Source organism: Micropterus salmoides, unplaced genomic scaffold, assembly GCF_014851395.1.
Source record: "Micropterus salmoides isolate LMB-PRFRI ecotype aquatic unplaced genomic scaffold, ASM1485139v1 Ms_hic_scaffold_1, whole genome shotgun sequence".
Classification (NCBI taxonomy): Eukaryota; Metazoa; Chordata; class Actinopteri; order Centrarchiformes; family Centrarchidae; genus Micropterus; species Micropterus salmoides.
The window spans coordinates 49,630,988-49,644,782 of NW_024040040.1; the positions used below are offsets into that span (position 1 = coordinate 49,630,988).

Below are 13,795 nucleotides of genomic sequence, written 5' to 3' on the forward strand. Positions count from 1 at the left end.
TCCCAATTGTAGCTTAAACACTTTCACAGCTGAATAGTCCAGTGCAGGAAGCCTTGACCCGCAAAATGGCTTAAGTAGGTTTGATTTAATCAATTTAAGTCTGATTTAAAGTCTCTTATGTTTAATCTCAGACCTTGCTTTAGTGAAATCAAGCTGATATGGCATGCCGAATCAAAATACATTTTGAAAAAAGGCCCTGTTTGAAGAAAATCAAATCAGTTGAATTAATTAGAGAGTAGCCACATTTTGGTACAGTATATTAGGACTGAACGATTGGAGGGGGGGGGATCTGCTAGATATTGCAATTAAAACTCCATCTGCGATTTTTTTTATTGAAGTTTTGCTGAAGTTCAATATTCACTGCTAGTCTATTTTTGACGGAAGCCACGTCAAGCAGCACTGAGCAGATGAACCAGGAAGTCAGATACAGAACGGCATAGAGAATTCAATTTCAAAATAAAACACCCTTTGCAGACTCCCAATCGTACATCAACAATAAACCGTTAAAACAGTAAAAAAAATAAAAAAAATACTACTTCATTTAACAATTTAACTAGGTAGACTTAACCACAGTACAAGCACAAAAAAAATCAAGGACAACAGCCGCTGCCTGTGACGCTGGCACCACTTTCCCACGTTTTCCTCTAGTTTAGTTTGTTGTTGTAAGAAGTACAGGCCCTGTGCCCGCTCTGATCGGTGAGTAGGACCGTAACAGGAGGGGCATGGCGCAGATCTGTCACACAAGGATGACAAGGGAATGAATTTGTAACTGCGTGACTGTTTAAAACGGGTCAGATGCACGCCATTGTTAACCTACATTTTAATCCCCGTCTTCACGATTAACTAATCGTGTTCTTTCAAATCACAATGTTGATTTGAAAACGATTAACCGTTCAGCCCTACAGTATATGATTCTTTATATACTGTACCAAACACTGTTTTAACTTCCTTTCTTATGTTGTGTCGCTGGTGTGTCATGTCAACTCAGAGTGCCCTGAAGTGTACTGACTTAACTTTTCATGTTTGTTTATTTTAGAGCTAAACCCACACAGAGCTCCATAATCTCAATTCCGACTCTTATAATACTAACCAAGTAAAACATGTCAACAAAAAAAACAGTTCCAGAAAAAGACAAGGAAATTACAATCATTCTGTACATGATGAGGCTGCTATACAAAAGAGTTCACCCTGTGTGTGTGTACTGTACACTCCATTGCTTTAACGATACAGTAAACAGAAATACTGCTTGCCTCAACATATAAAAGTGAAGAGAGAGAAACATCCATCTCTGCAGATGCGAGAGATATTCAAAAGCAGATAAATCGATACAGTCGTCATTAACTGGACCCCTGCAGTGCCCTGACCCATTACTCACACACACACAAATACATACCATCAAACTTTTGAGCCCATAACCACCAGTTTTCTATATTAAGGAAAGTATTAAGATGAAGGGAGTCGATAGTTTGTGGGCTGCCGGTGAGGGCCTGGTCAAAGCTGAAGAGTCTGTCTTTAGAGGACAATGGTGGTCTGCAGGTCAGGGTGAAAAGTAGTTGGACAGTTAAGTAATCGATGAAAGCATCCGTGGGAAAACATAAAAAATGGATGCACTGCAAAAGAGAAAAAAAAGAGAAACTGGGAACAAGAATGTTGCCCTGAATGTCCAATTCCATTCTGTTCTATTTAAAAACATAGTTTGACATTATGCGTATTGGCTTTCTTGCCAGGAGATTGATACCAGTCTCATATACAGAGCTAGAGCTAGCAGGTAATTAGCTTAGATTTAAGCATAAAGATGGGAAACAGCTAGCGTCTTCAGAGTTAAAAATATGTCCACCAACAACTTGTTCATAAAAGCCTTAATCCATTTTTTACAGTTCTCATTTTTTTGAGAAATGTAAAAACTTTTATGGGGGTGCATGTGGTAATTAACTTACTTAGCATGTAGCATGTAGCTCCTTTGTAAAGCCTCAAATTACTGTAACATGTTTGTTTAATCCATACAAAAATGTTTAAATGTAAAGTTGTGGGTTTTGGTGTGCTGGCAGCACAACATTGCAGTTCTGTTTGTGTGCAGGTTAAACAAGATGTTAAGTGGGCTTTAGAGACGGTGATAAAGTGTCAATTTTTTAACATGAAAGAACCGTTTCCCCCTGCTTCTAGTTTATGCTAAGCTAGGCTAATCGTCTCCTGGCTCTAGAGCCGTATGTAACGCACAGACAGTGGTATCGATCTAACTCTTGGACAGAATGCAAATAAGAGTATTTCCCAAAATGTCAAACTAATCCTGTTGAACTTTTATTCTGTCATCAGTTCTAAACACAGTATTTTGAGCAACTTCTTTGTTTACCAGATAGCCTGTACATTTTTGGCAGCTAGAATCCTACTAGAAGGTAGCACAAAGTTTCCCACCAAAATCTAAATAGGACAGCAACTAGTGATAATTTTCACTATTTTGGATAAATAGAGAGACTCATTGTTTAGAAACGAAAGTTGTGAAAATCCCAGTGATGTCTTCACATGAGTTGTGTTGTTCAACCAACAGTCCAAACCCCAATGATACTGAATTTACAAAGACAGAGGAAGAGGAAAAAAAAAAAAATCACATTTGACAGGCTGAAAACATCCAGTGTTTGTCATTTTCCGATCAATCTCTGACTGTCATTTCAGCAGTAATTCAGACATTTAAGCCTTAATAAAGCAACTACCTGCATTTTTAAATTTAGGCCTGTAATATGCTGGCATGAATGAACAATCCCATTTCTAACCACACGGAGCCATCACAGCAACAGTTTGTTCTGAACAGGAACAGGTTGTGTGAAAGAAAAAAGAAAAGAAAATGAAAGCTGTGTTGATTTTGAGTTTCCCAGATGATTCAAACGGGGCCGGACGTGGATCCTGCACAGTTAATTCCTGCAGCATCAGAGAACGGAGAGCAGCCAAGTCCGAACTCATCTACTGCAGCACCAGCTGAAGACAACGCACTTGGAACCAACACTCACCTAAACAACACTATGATAACTGATGTACTTCTACAAACCACAGACTAAACAGGCAATCCAACGGCTGAGAGTGTGAGTGTCATATCGGCCCCCAGCCAAAAACAAATCAGCTGGCCAAAAACATTTCTGGAGCAAATCCAAAAATGTTCTTTCAGAGAAAATGGAAAGACAGGAAAAGGGCGACGGGGTTCAGGGCTGACAGAGTGCTGTTGACAAGAGGAAAGTGAAGTTGTCTGTATTTCCATTTTAATTTCAGTATCCCAAAAAATAATTGGCAGGCTGCTTGTCTGCCCTCTTCTTCTGCATCATCGGTTTCTCTCTATGTTGCTCTGTAGCTTCCTTGGATGCCCATGATGCGAGTTTAGTCCCCTCTCCTCAGCAGTCGCGTCCTGAGGAGAGGCAGGGCTAGTGGGGGAATCTAGGGGGGGGGGGCCGCGGCAGTCCGAGCAGCCTCCCTCCACCCTCAGCCGCAGGAGATGACAGTGAAGCGCTTGGAGATGCAGGACATGTTGTGCAGCACGATGCCCAGGAGGAAGAGCAGCACACACGCCACCAGGATCACCGTGCACACGCCTGACCACGTGGAGCCCTTCCCTCCTCCTACCACCGGGCCAGTAACTCTCCTCTCGCCCTCGCCTCCTTCCAGCCCCATCCCGACACCCTCCAGACCCATACCCAGGCCCAGAGGCTGCTGCTCGGGCACGGTCACCACGGTCACCCCTTCTGCTGGCTGCCAGGCAGGAAGCGACATCCCAGCTCCCCTGGCAGGCCAAGTGCCCTCTCCTTGGCGATGGGCAGTGGCAGCATGTAGCAGCCGTTGCTCGGCAGGCGGATGAAGACGGGCGTGTGCTCAGAGGCGTGAGGGATGGCGATGACAGTGATGATGTCCGGGTCATCTGGGAGCTGGGAGACTGACAGGCCCGGAGGGAGTTTAGTGACGCCACGGCACCAGGGACAACGAATCTCCTTCTGGCTGCTGCGCATCTGGGTCAAACACACCGAGCAGCACGTGTGTCTGCAATCCAGGAGTTTGGGCCGCCGGCGAGGGCTATAGTAGTTAAAGCAGATCTGACACTCCAGAATTGAATCTTGAGAAAGAGTCTCCATTTTTTTTAAAGATAGGTAGGCGGGGTCCCTTTTTATATTCAGTGGCAGGCAGCCAGTAGAGAAGGTAAGTTACACAGGTCTAGTAGAAAGTTTGCACAACTCCACTTGAAGCTAAGAAAGCACAACTGGCTCAGATGCTGGATGTTCCACTACCGTCCACGACTTCACAGTGATTAGCTCTTTAGTGGCAACATGGTCATTCTGCAACAGAAGAGAAAACATAGTTGAGACAATGAGGGCAGCAACAGTAAAAACTGTGGAGAGCTGTAATTACCTTGGTACTGACAAGATACTGAGATTTGATGCAAACACTGAGTTAATATATTCTGTGGAAATTCATATTTTTTACTTTGACAGGAGGTTGATGGTGTTTTGTTTTACAGATCCATACATTCAGCAAAACACATATCAATGGGCAACAGCCCTCTTGGTCAGACTTTATTTCGCCAGCAAATAACACAGAAAGCTAAATCCATCTCAGCAAATCTGCACCATTGCATCCAGAATGAAGGCCACATCTGCCACTGGTAGGGAATAAAGGTTTTTGAAAATTAGGTGCAACAGGTTTTTTTATGTGCAAGAAAGACTCCTTACTCTAATACACTCTGAACATGGCTTTCTACACCGTTGAGCACTTTCCCTCATCCCTGTTGTTATTGTTGTAGCGTTTCTTTTTTAATCATCACATTTATGTTGTTGTATTTTGTATTGTGCCAGCACTATAATAAAAAAGTTCTGAACTGAACATTTATGTGGACAGTCTAACCAAGGCAGGCAGATTCAGGGTTGGTCGATGTGCTCCTCTCATACAAGCGCTTATCATGTCATATGCACCTCTCGTCGTCATATGCCCATTAATTTGTCTTGTGATATACATGTTATGCATGTTTGTTTTTTTTAGACAAACGTTTTCATCTTCACTGCAACTGAATTCTGGCCCCAAATATAGGTGAATATCGGTTTCCATTTAAAAACATCACCAAAACTAACTTATGTATGTTATATTATATCTCTCTAACCATGCAATCATCACCCAGCTACTACTGTACACATACTTTAACCTGTAGCCCAAAGCTTTACTTCCTATCTTTTATCTAATATTCATAGTTTTCCTAGAAATCAACCCACTAAAAACTGTGTAAAAGTCAAACTCACAAGGACAGCCAAAACACAAACACATCGCAAAGTCTCTACACGAAAATACAGTCCAAACTATATCTGAAAGGACTGCATGTATCAGTGGTTAACATGAGATGCCTTCTACAGTGTTTTATTAATGCATGTTCAAAACACTGTTGCACACTTTGCAGTCCCCTCTGCATTTGAAAATATACAGCAAACATGATTTTTGTTCAAAGAGCTAAAACTTGCATGTTGGTATGGTCCTTTAACACTTGCAAAATCCCAAAATTCAATGAGAGGAACGAATGGCCACGACTGATCTCATAGCAGGGAGCAAAGACACAAGGAGAGGGAGATGCAGCAGTGGTCAAAAAATGTTATTATTATGAACGGCATACTTCGTACATTTCAGCTACCAGCTGCCTGCAGTAGGGGCGAGTTCATGAGACCCTCCGTCTCACGATCTGTGTAAAGTATGGCTAATTCTTTTAACTGTCTCCTTCAGGCCACAGACTCCATCAACAATTTCTTCCTCCTCCTACTCCTCTTGCATAATCACGTCTACCGTGTTAATCCATGCGGAAGCTGTGATATTTTACTTTTACAGATGATTAAACCCTGTCAAAATAGCACCAAGGAAACAATGAATACCAAACAGGGCCCTGCCGAGTTTTTCTTTTATTTTTCACCCAAATTGTCAAGTGTGAAAAGTGCTGAGGACTAGATTCTTCTCTCTCTTCCTCTCCGCTGCCATCTCAACAGAGCCGGTGTCCCTCCAGGCTGTGGGTACACAGCAGTGAAGAGTGAGACAGATGGAGAGGGAAGGGGTGATAGAAATAAAAAGGTGACCACCAATTGCCCTGCCACGCTGTACATCGCAGTCCTTTATCAAAAACAAGATCTCAGGCAATTAAACTGCTCATAGCGCCCTGTGGGGACACCGACGTGGCAATGACAGATAAGAGTGTGTTCACACCAGCATGCTTGGAGCAGTTTATTCAGTCTGGAGTCCTTTAGTTTGGTTCATTTGGAGGAAAGAGGATGATCACATTCGACCTTGGGCAGTGGTAAATAACTGCAAGACAAGACAAGGTTTAGGATTTGATAGCATTTTATCGAATTAGACTCCGCTTATCAAACTTGAATCCTGCTGAACACATTTCATCGATCGATGCATCAATATCTTGCAGCAGACTAAACAAAGTAGCCAAGATGTCCTTGTCCATTGCCCCATCCCCCAGATGTTCCAGGTGGATCCTACGGCATTCCCAGATCACAGATTTCATAGCAATGGGAGTTCATATCGGGAGGAAATTCATTATGAGTGGTGCTCAGAGAACAACCTACTGCTCAACGTCAGCAAAACTAAGGAGCTGATCGTTGATTTTAGGAAGGAGGAGATAAAGACACACACTCCTGTCTACATCAGTGGTGCTGAGGTGGAGCAGGTGAACAGTTTCAGGTTCCTGGGAATCAGCATCACAGAGAACCTGACACGGTCATCTCACATCTCCACGCTGATGAAGAAAGCTCAGAAACGTCTGTATGTCTTTTACCACGCCAAGTTTTTGTCAGCTTTCACAGAGGAGCAATAGGAAACATCCCGACTGGAAAAATCATAAACTGGCATGGGATGTTCATGGCCCAGGATCAGAGGGCGGGTAACTCTGCTTGGTAACTGCTTGGTACCCATCTCCCGAGCATCAGTACTATCGGTGAGGTGAGGTGCATGCGCAGAGCCCAAAGGATACTAAAGGACAGTACCCACCCAGCCACAGCCTGTTCACCCTGCTGCCTTCTGGGAAGAGATATAGAAGTTTCTGCTGCCGCACCAAACTGCAGAGCAGCTTTTTCACCCAAGCTATCAGACTCTTAGACTCTAATTCATCCTCAGCACTGCTCCACTGATGATAATTTATTTCTGTTTACCATTTTTTATAAGTGATTCTGTATCAATGTATATTGTCTGCTATGTAGCAGAAGGGAGTTACAAAAGACAATTTCACTCTATAATTTGTTATATTGTGACAATAAACCTATTCCTACTTAATCCCTCCAGTGCGTTCTGGCTCTGCCATGGGGTCAGGTTGCCCTGACCAGAATACCTCCTTGGGAGGCGTCCAGGAAGAATCCTGACCAGATGACCGAGCCATATCAACTGAATTCTTTTAGAGTAAAAAAGCAGCACTTCTACTCAACTCTTTCCAAATGGCTAAGATTATCAACCTACCATCCAAAACCATTACTGATTCTATTTAGGTGTGATTTTCAGGTGTGCAACGATCTGATCCGCTGGATGCTGACCTCATTAAGTGCTTCCAGTTACGGCCAGAAATGACTAATTCACATTAAATACAGTTTTGCAATCAAAATTCTGTGTTTCTTCTATCAGTTAACAGATTACAGTGCTTTACATTTAAATGATCCCAGTGAGTTCCACACAGTGTGGTGTACAGATCTGGCCCTAACAGCACTGGCCCTAATTTTTCTGTTGAGATTTGGATCTAATGTTACAAACATGTACTGTATAATACATGTTTATATTAATGTAATGTTCACTAGTATAGCAGTCCATGAAAGCATAGCAGTGGGTGGCAAAACCTTAAAGAACTAAAATATAAAGACTTGATGATTTGCCAGGAAGATTATGTGATGGATGTTTTGTGCATAGCTTAATGAATACATATCTTTCAGTTTATCCAGTTTCAATTTGGGGGAATTGGAACTGGATAAACTGAAAGACGAAATGTAACCCAATCTTATTGTAAAACTAAGCAAGATGCCTTATAAAAAGGTGAAATGCTGTGTGTCTAGTTGGCATTTGGACTACAGGATGCGACCTAAGAAGTGTTATGGGACAGATGGTCCAACATGTTGGAACCACATTCCACTTTTCCTCAGACAGTAAAGAAGATCAGGTGTTTCAGCACATGAAGAAGCTGAATCCTCGTTAGTCTATTAAAGTCTACAGTCAAATCAACTTATCTGTGGTCATCAAACTCATGTACGTCTTCTTCCAGGCCCCGCCACCTCGGGCAAAACACTTTTTCCCCAGCCAGATCTAGAGGCCAGACCCTCCACTCCGCCTGCCTCCTCACTCTGCACTCTCTAGGTGACCTAATTTCTTCACACCGTTACAGAGCAGAAGTCGAGGAAAAGTGCAGAAAAATCCTGGCAGTTTCATGGAGAAGCGAGGAGTAAGGGATACAAGCACAGGAAGCAGAGAAAGAAACCTGCCCTTGAGGGGGCGAGACAGCCCAGGGTATTACTAAATCCTTTTCCCGAAGATAAGGATTAGCTTTGATCTGACATAAATGCTTTGTGGCTCAATATTCCCATACACTCAGTCGCTCTCTCTCTTGCCTTCCTTCTCCCTTCTTCCCTTCTGACTGAAAAGCTTGGTTAAGTAGGAGAGGTCTATCAATTCTTCATATTTTCCATCAGGTAAATTCTCCCCAATCTTTTCCTTTCCACAACTTCTTTTTCACAAATGTTCTACATGTCGAGGACCTACAATACAGCTGCACAATAAATATAAAAGATATGGAAAAAGCAATATTAGCCCTAGCAATTAGAAAATCACAAGAGGCATCATATCATTTTAGAGAGAAAACAATTTCAGACACCTTTCACAAAATCCAAAAGGAAATGGAAGTAGTATGGTGAACAAATTATTGATTTTACTCAAAATGAGCAACTTTCACACGTTTTAAAGATTTAAATTGATACAAATGATAATATTTTGCAAACAATATGGTGCTGAGGTATGTTAGAGTTTATATAAATAAGCGATGTTCAGCTGCAGCTTGGCTATTTTCATTACCCATAAGTTTGTTGATTGTTTGTCCAAAAATATGTCCATTACAGTTTCGTGTTTAAATTGCTTGTTTTTTTAGTTTAATATCATAGAAGACTAAGAAAACTAGCAATGTACACTTTTGAAAGGAACCAGTACATTACTTTTTTGTCATTTTTTCTTTAAAAAACATTTTTATGAAATAGTTGCTGATAAATTTTCTGCCAATTGACTTATCAATTTACGGACTTGTTGCAGCTCTATTCAGCAGGATATAATATCACAAACGTTTTCAATATCATTAAGCATGTCATATCCAAGGCCATCTGCAGGAGATAATGTAAGGTAACAACGAAAACAAGGACATCCAGTGTAATCTTTCTTTGAATCTGAAGAAAACAACAGAAGAACTCAGAGGTCATGAAATAACAGCGAGGAGCTCGAGGAGAAACCGCGGCTGCAACTTAACAATATGATTTATTGGTTCAACTGAGCTGTAACCAGGACAACCTGGCTTTCCGGATAAAAGCTCAGTTTGTGACCCACTTTCTATTAAACCTACATAGAAACACAACAAAATGCCCCTCTAAAAAGGCCCAAGAGCAGCTTTAAACAACAGTGTACTAAACAAGTCAGTTTGACCTGAGATTCAAAACTTGAAAAACAAATCTGGTTACAAATCTGGAGAATCATTTGAAGGAAAGTTTGGTATTTAATTTAGCCTCTATCTGCTGGAATTACTAAGAGTTACGCTTTTACAAAAATAGAGCAGGTCTTTGTGGAGTCATCAGGGAAGCATGGAAGGACGAATGATTAAGTAATGACGTAGAGTGACCGGGTGACGGCCTCCACCACCCTGACATGCCTGTAGTCCACTGGGAGCAACCAAAAGAAATCACACACACAAACACAAAGGACTGAACCAAAACACACACACACACACACACACACACACACACACACACACTCCCTCAGGGCCTCCACACACACAATCAACCGAGGAGAAAGTGCACTCGTCCTAGCAGACAGAAGTTAAAAATAACCGGCCCAGCCAGAAGTACACACATGCACAAACACACATGTATACACAATATTCACACACACACACACACACACACACACACACACACACACCCCTCCATCCAGCTCGAAATAATAACTACCAGGAAGCAGCAGAGGAAGAAAAACTTGTTAATTTACAAACCCCAAGGTGGTTTGAACCAATGAAATGTCAGCGAGATGATGGTGTACAGTGTGATGTCACTGTTCATATAATGCTTGCTGGTTCCTAATAGGACATGTGCTGAGCAGGTGCAAAGCATTTACCTGAAATGTACAGGGTTTTTCAGCCAATATCAGCCACAGCTACTCAATTAGAGTCCAAATGATACTGGTTTTCTGAGGCCAAATAATACTAAAAACATACTATACTGTTTATATACACAATATATTGGCCACAGAAAACATTATTTTGGGAAAGTGTTGTGATAATATAGATATTTCCCAGTTGAACAGGACATTTTAAATTTCAGCAAAAAAGTTTATACTCGACCTTGCAATCAGTAGTTTGACCCAAAAAAAAAAAGCATAAGTCAAGTTCCACTTACTAGCGTTTTGTCAAGCAATATCAACCACATTAATGTTAATTTTTCAGGATGTGTTTGAAGAATGAAAAAGGCTAGCAACTGGACCTTTAGTTAAGTTTTGTCAAATAATCTACTGTAATATAATCAAAAATGACATTTACAGTAAACTTCATTGGAAATTATTTTTAAATAATAACTGCAAACAGTTTAAACTATACACAATTGAATAAAGTGATGGTCAATTCTACGTAAAATATTTAATGCTGCAATTTTCTTTACTGCGTTTCTCTTTGCATTCAAGTCACTGAACAAAGAATATTATCATAGAAATGTATGTGACAGACATCATTTTTTTATCTCTATATATGTGTTTGTGGATACTGTACATGTAGCAACAATGTAAACACTAAATAAGGGTGCCTTGACATCCCTGGACTTGAAATATGCATTATTTTGAGGCTTGATGTTGAAAAAAATCTGAGATGGATTCCAGGATTCCAGGTCTCAGCACCATGGTAATGACTAAGGCTTTAATCCCTCTTCATTGCACATTTTATCCCCCTGCAGCCCAGTGCCCTTGCAGACTTGACGGGCCTAGGTCATAAGTACAGAGGCTGGACACTTGGATGCACCTCCTATCTGGTGATAATAATAAAAAAAATTGTTGGAGTGACACCAATTGGTCCTTGGCCCACGGCTGAACATTCAACTCACTTTCTTGAAATCTGTTGGCAAGCTTTTTAGATATCCTAACCACCCACCAAACAGACTATGACAATGCCAGTATTTCTTCATAAGGTTTTAACAGATATGAGTCCATCTAAATTTAAGTTTTTTTCAGTATACCATCCTTTATTATGTTAAACACCAGAGAAACCAACAGGAGCAAACACATTTCCTATCACTTTCAAATATGGCAGAGAAAAAGACACTGAACAGCTCCATTTGGAGTCTGTCCATGCGATTTGTGGCACTCTGGCATCATATTACGAATTCCATTATGCTCCCATGGACATTCGCTCATTTCAAATGACAGATAAATGCACTGCGCTGTGATGCAGGTGTTGCATGTGTTGATTTTACACTAATTGCATGTCATTTATGCACGCTAAAGTATGAAATTAATCTCAGTATTCTCACGTGTGATGAAAACATTTCATCAGCGAATAGAAGCTAAGATGGTTGATTAATTGTGTTTTTAAATTAGTTGATATCTTTCAGCCCATGGCATCTTTGCAGCAACATAAACATTACAGCACTTAAACAAACATGCCAAATGAAATGTGTTCTCCAAGTCTTGACTGTGAGCAGCTGTTGAGCCAGCATTTGCATTTAGTTGGTTTGCTGATTTCCTCTCCCACACATCAAAACATCCAGAGTACATTTAACAGCTAAAGTAGCCAGGAGCTGCTGAAGGTAAAGGGCAACAGCAGTTCCTTCACTGAGTGTGTGTGCGTTAATCCAGAACATATCAATTAATTTTAACTGCAGCCCATTTTTCATATACGTTTAATGTTAACTGCACGGGCGAGAAGGACAGAGAACAGTCTGTCCTTGATTAAGGTTACAGAGTACAGTATGGATAAGTTTATGCTGATAATCACTTCTTAAAAGGGTTGTTTGAGGATTAAGTATTGCTTTTAAGGTTATGTTTAGAGTTAAGTCCACTGTGCTGCATACATTTAACCTCCTATGTCGGCGTACTGTCTGCATATGTGACAGTGTGAAATTATTGTCCAGTTACTGAAAGTTAGCACGCTAGCATGACCAGCACTAACATGTGGCTATGTGTTAGCTGTTAGCTCAACTACAGTAGTTCCCACCGAGTAGTCATTATAGAGCCACATATTTTGACACATGTAAGATACATGGATAAATTTCACAGTGCCACTTTTGGTGTTCTAAAAATGTATGTTTTAAGTTGTTACCATAGCAAGCTTGTTAGCAATATTGCTAGCTTACTACCTTCTTCTACTACTTTACTAATCAAGAAATTTAGCTCTTTGAAGGAACAAAGAGCTGGATAGTCCAGAATGGAGGAGTGTGTTGCACCAAAGAGTTTTATTTAACCTCCTTAGTATTTGCTAAACAAATGAGTCAGGGTTTGCAAACAAACTTCTTTTAGAGAAAATGTGTGAATTTATTGTTTAGTAAGTGACCAAGCTTACTAGCTGGTTAATTGATAGTTAGCTCATCAGTTACAGTACTTTACCAATTAGCCCTGCAAATGGTCACATCACCACCAAGCTTCTACGACCATATTTTGACACACGGTTGAGTTTTGCTGCGCCACTTTCTTGTGTGACTGTGCCTTAATTGTATGTTCATAAATGTACTTTGTTTAAGTTGTGACGAGCATGATAAGGTTGCGATCTTGCTTGTAGCTTCTGCTATTAGCAAGAAATTGCACCACTTTCTGACTACGAGTTCATGTCTGTGTTTTGCTTAGTTTGTGATGTGTGGTCAAAAGGCGGTGGTCACTGTTATCCATATACTTTTCATCTGAGGATGTTTTCATGGTTTGGGCAAGGCTCCTTAGTTACAGTTAAATGAAATCCTAATGTTACAGTCAAATTAGATTTTAAACAATGGTGTGCTTTCACCTTTGTGACAGTTTGTCAGCCCTAGCTTTCCTGTTTCAACATGACAATGGCTTCATGTACAAACCAGGTCCATAAACAAATGATTTTTCCAAAATAAGTTGTGAAAGAACTTGACTGGCCCATGTAACACCTTGGAGATGAAGTGGAACTGTGGGCAGACCTTATCTCCCATCATTAGTGTTGGACCTTACTAATGCTCTTGTGGCCGAACAGGAGTGCTTATATGTATATTTCTGAGAGTGTAATTGTCTGCACCACACCCAATATGATGTGGGATGCATTGTGTTTGTGTGTGTGCTAAGCACAGATGGAGCCACTGATAGAGGCCTGTGCAGCCGACCACTGCAGGACATATTATGGCAATTTCCAGCTTGAGGAGCCAGCAAGCATCAGAGCTGGCAGGGCTGCTGGATGAGCACGGCCCCACAGATCTGCCCGAGCGTGACACCAACTCCTGCACCGCTGGGACGCCGCCCAACCGCAGGAGGTGAGTAGAGGACAGTGGTGTTCATCCATTACATCTCCCGAGGTACTTGGTTTCATTCTGTAAAGCCAATATTTGACTACGGAAGACCTTTT

General features: G+C 41.2%; 1 protein-coding gene across 1 annotated transcript in view; it reads right to left on the bottom strand.

Annotated features, from left to right (window-relative positions):
* Window positions 1-1,002: 1,002 nt before the first annotated feature.
* The window catches only part of LOC119912850 (E3 ubiquitin-protein ligase RNF152-like), a 47,660-nt gene continuing 34,867 nt past the window's right edge, over window positions 1,003-13,795 (bottom strand). The window contains 2 exon segments of the mRNA XM_038732080.1: window positions 1,003-3,722; window positions 3,725-4,310. Coding sequence (XP_038588008.1) covers window positions 3,466-3,722; window positions 3,725-4,109 — 642 coding nt within the window. The 5' untranslated portion in view covers window positions 4,110-4,310 and the 3' untranslated portion in view covers window positions 1,003-3,465.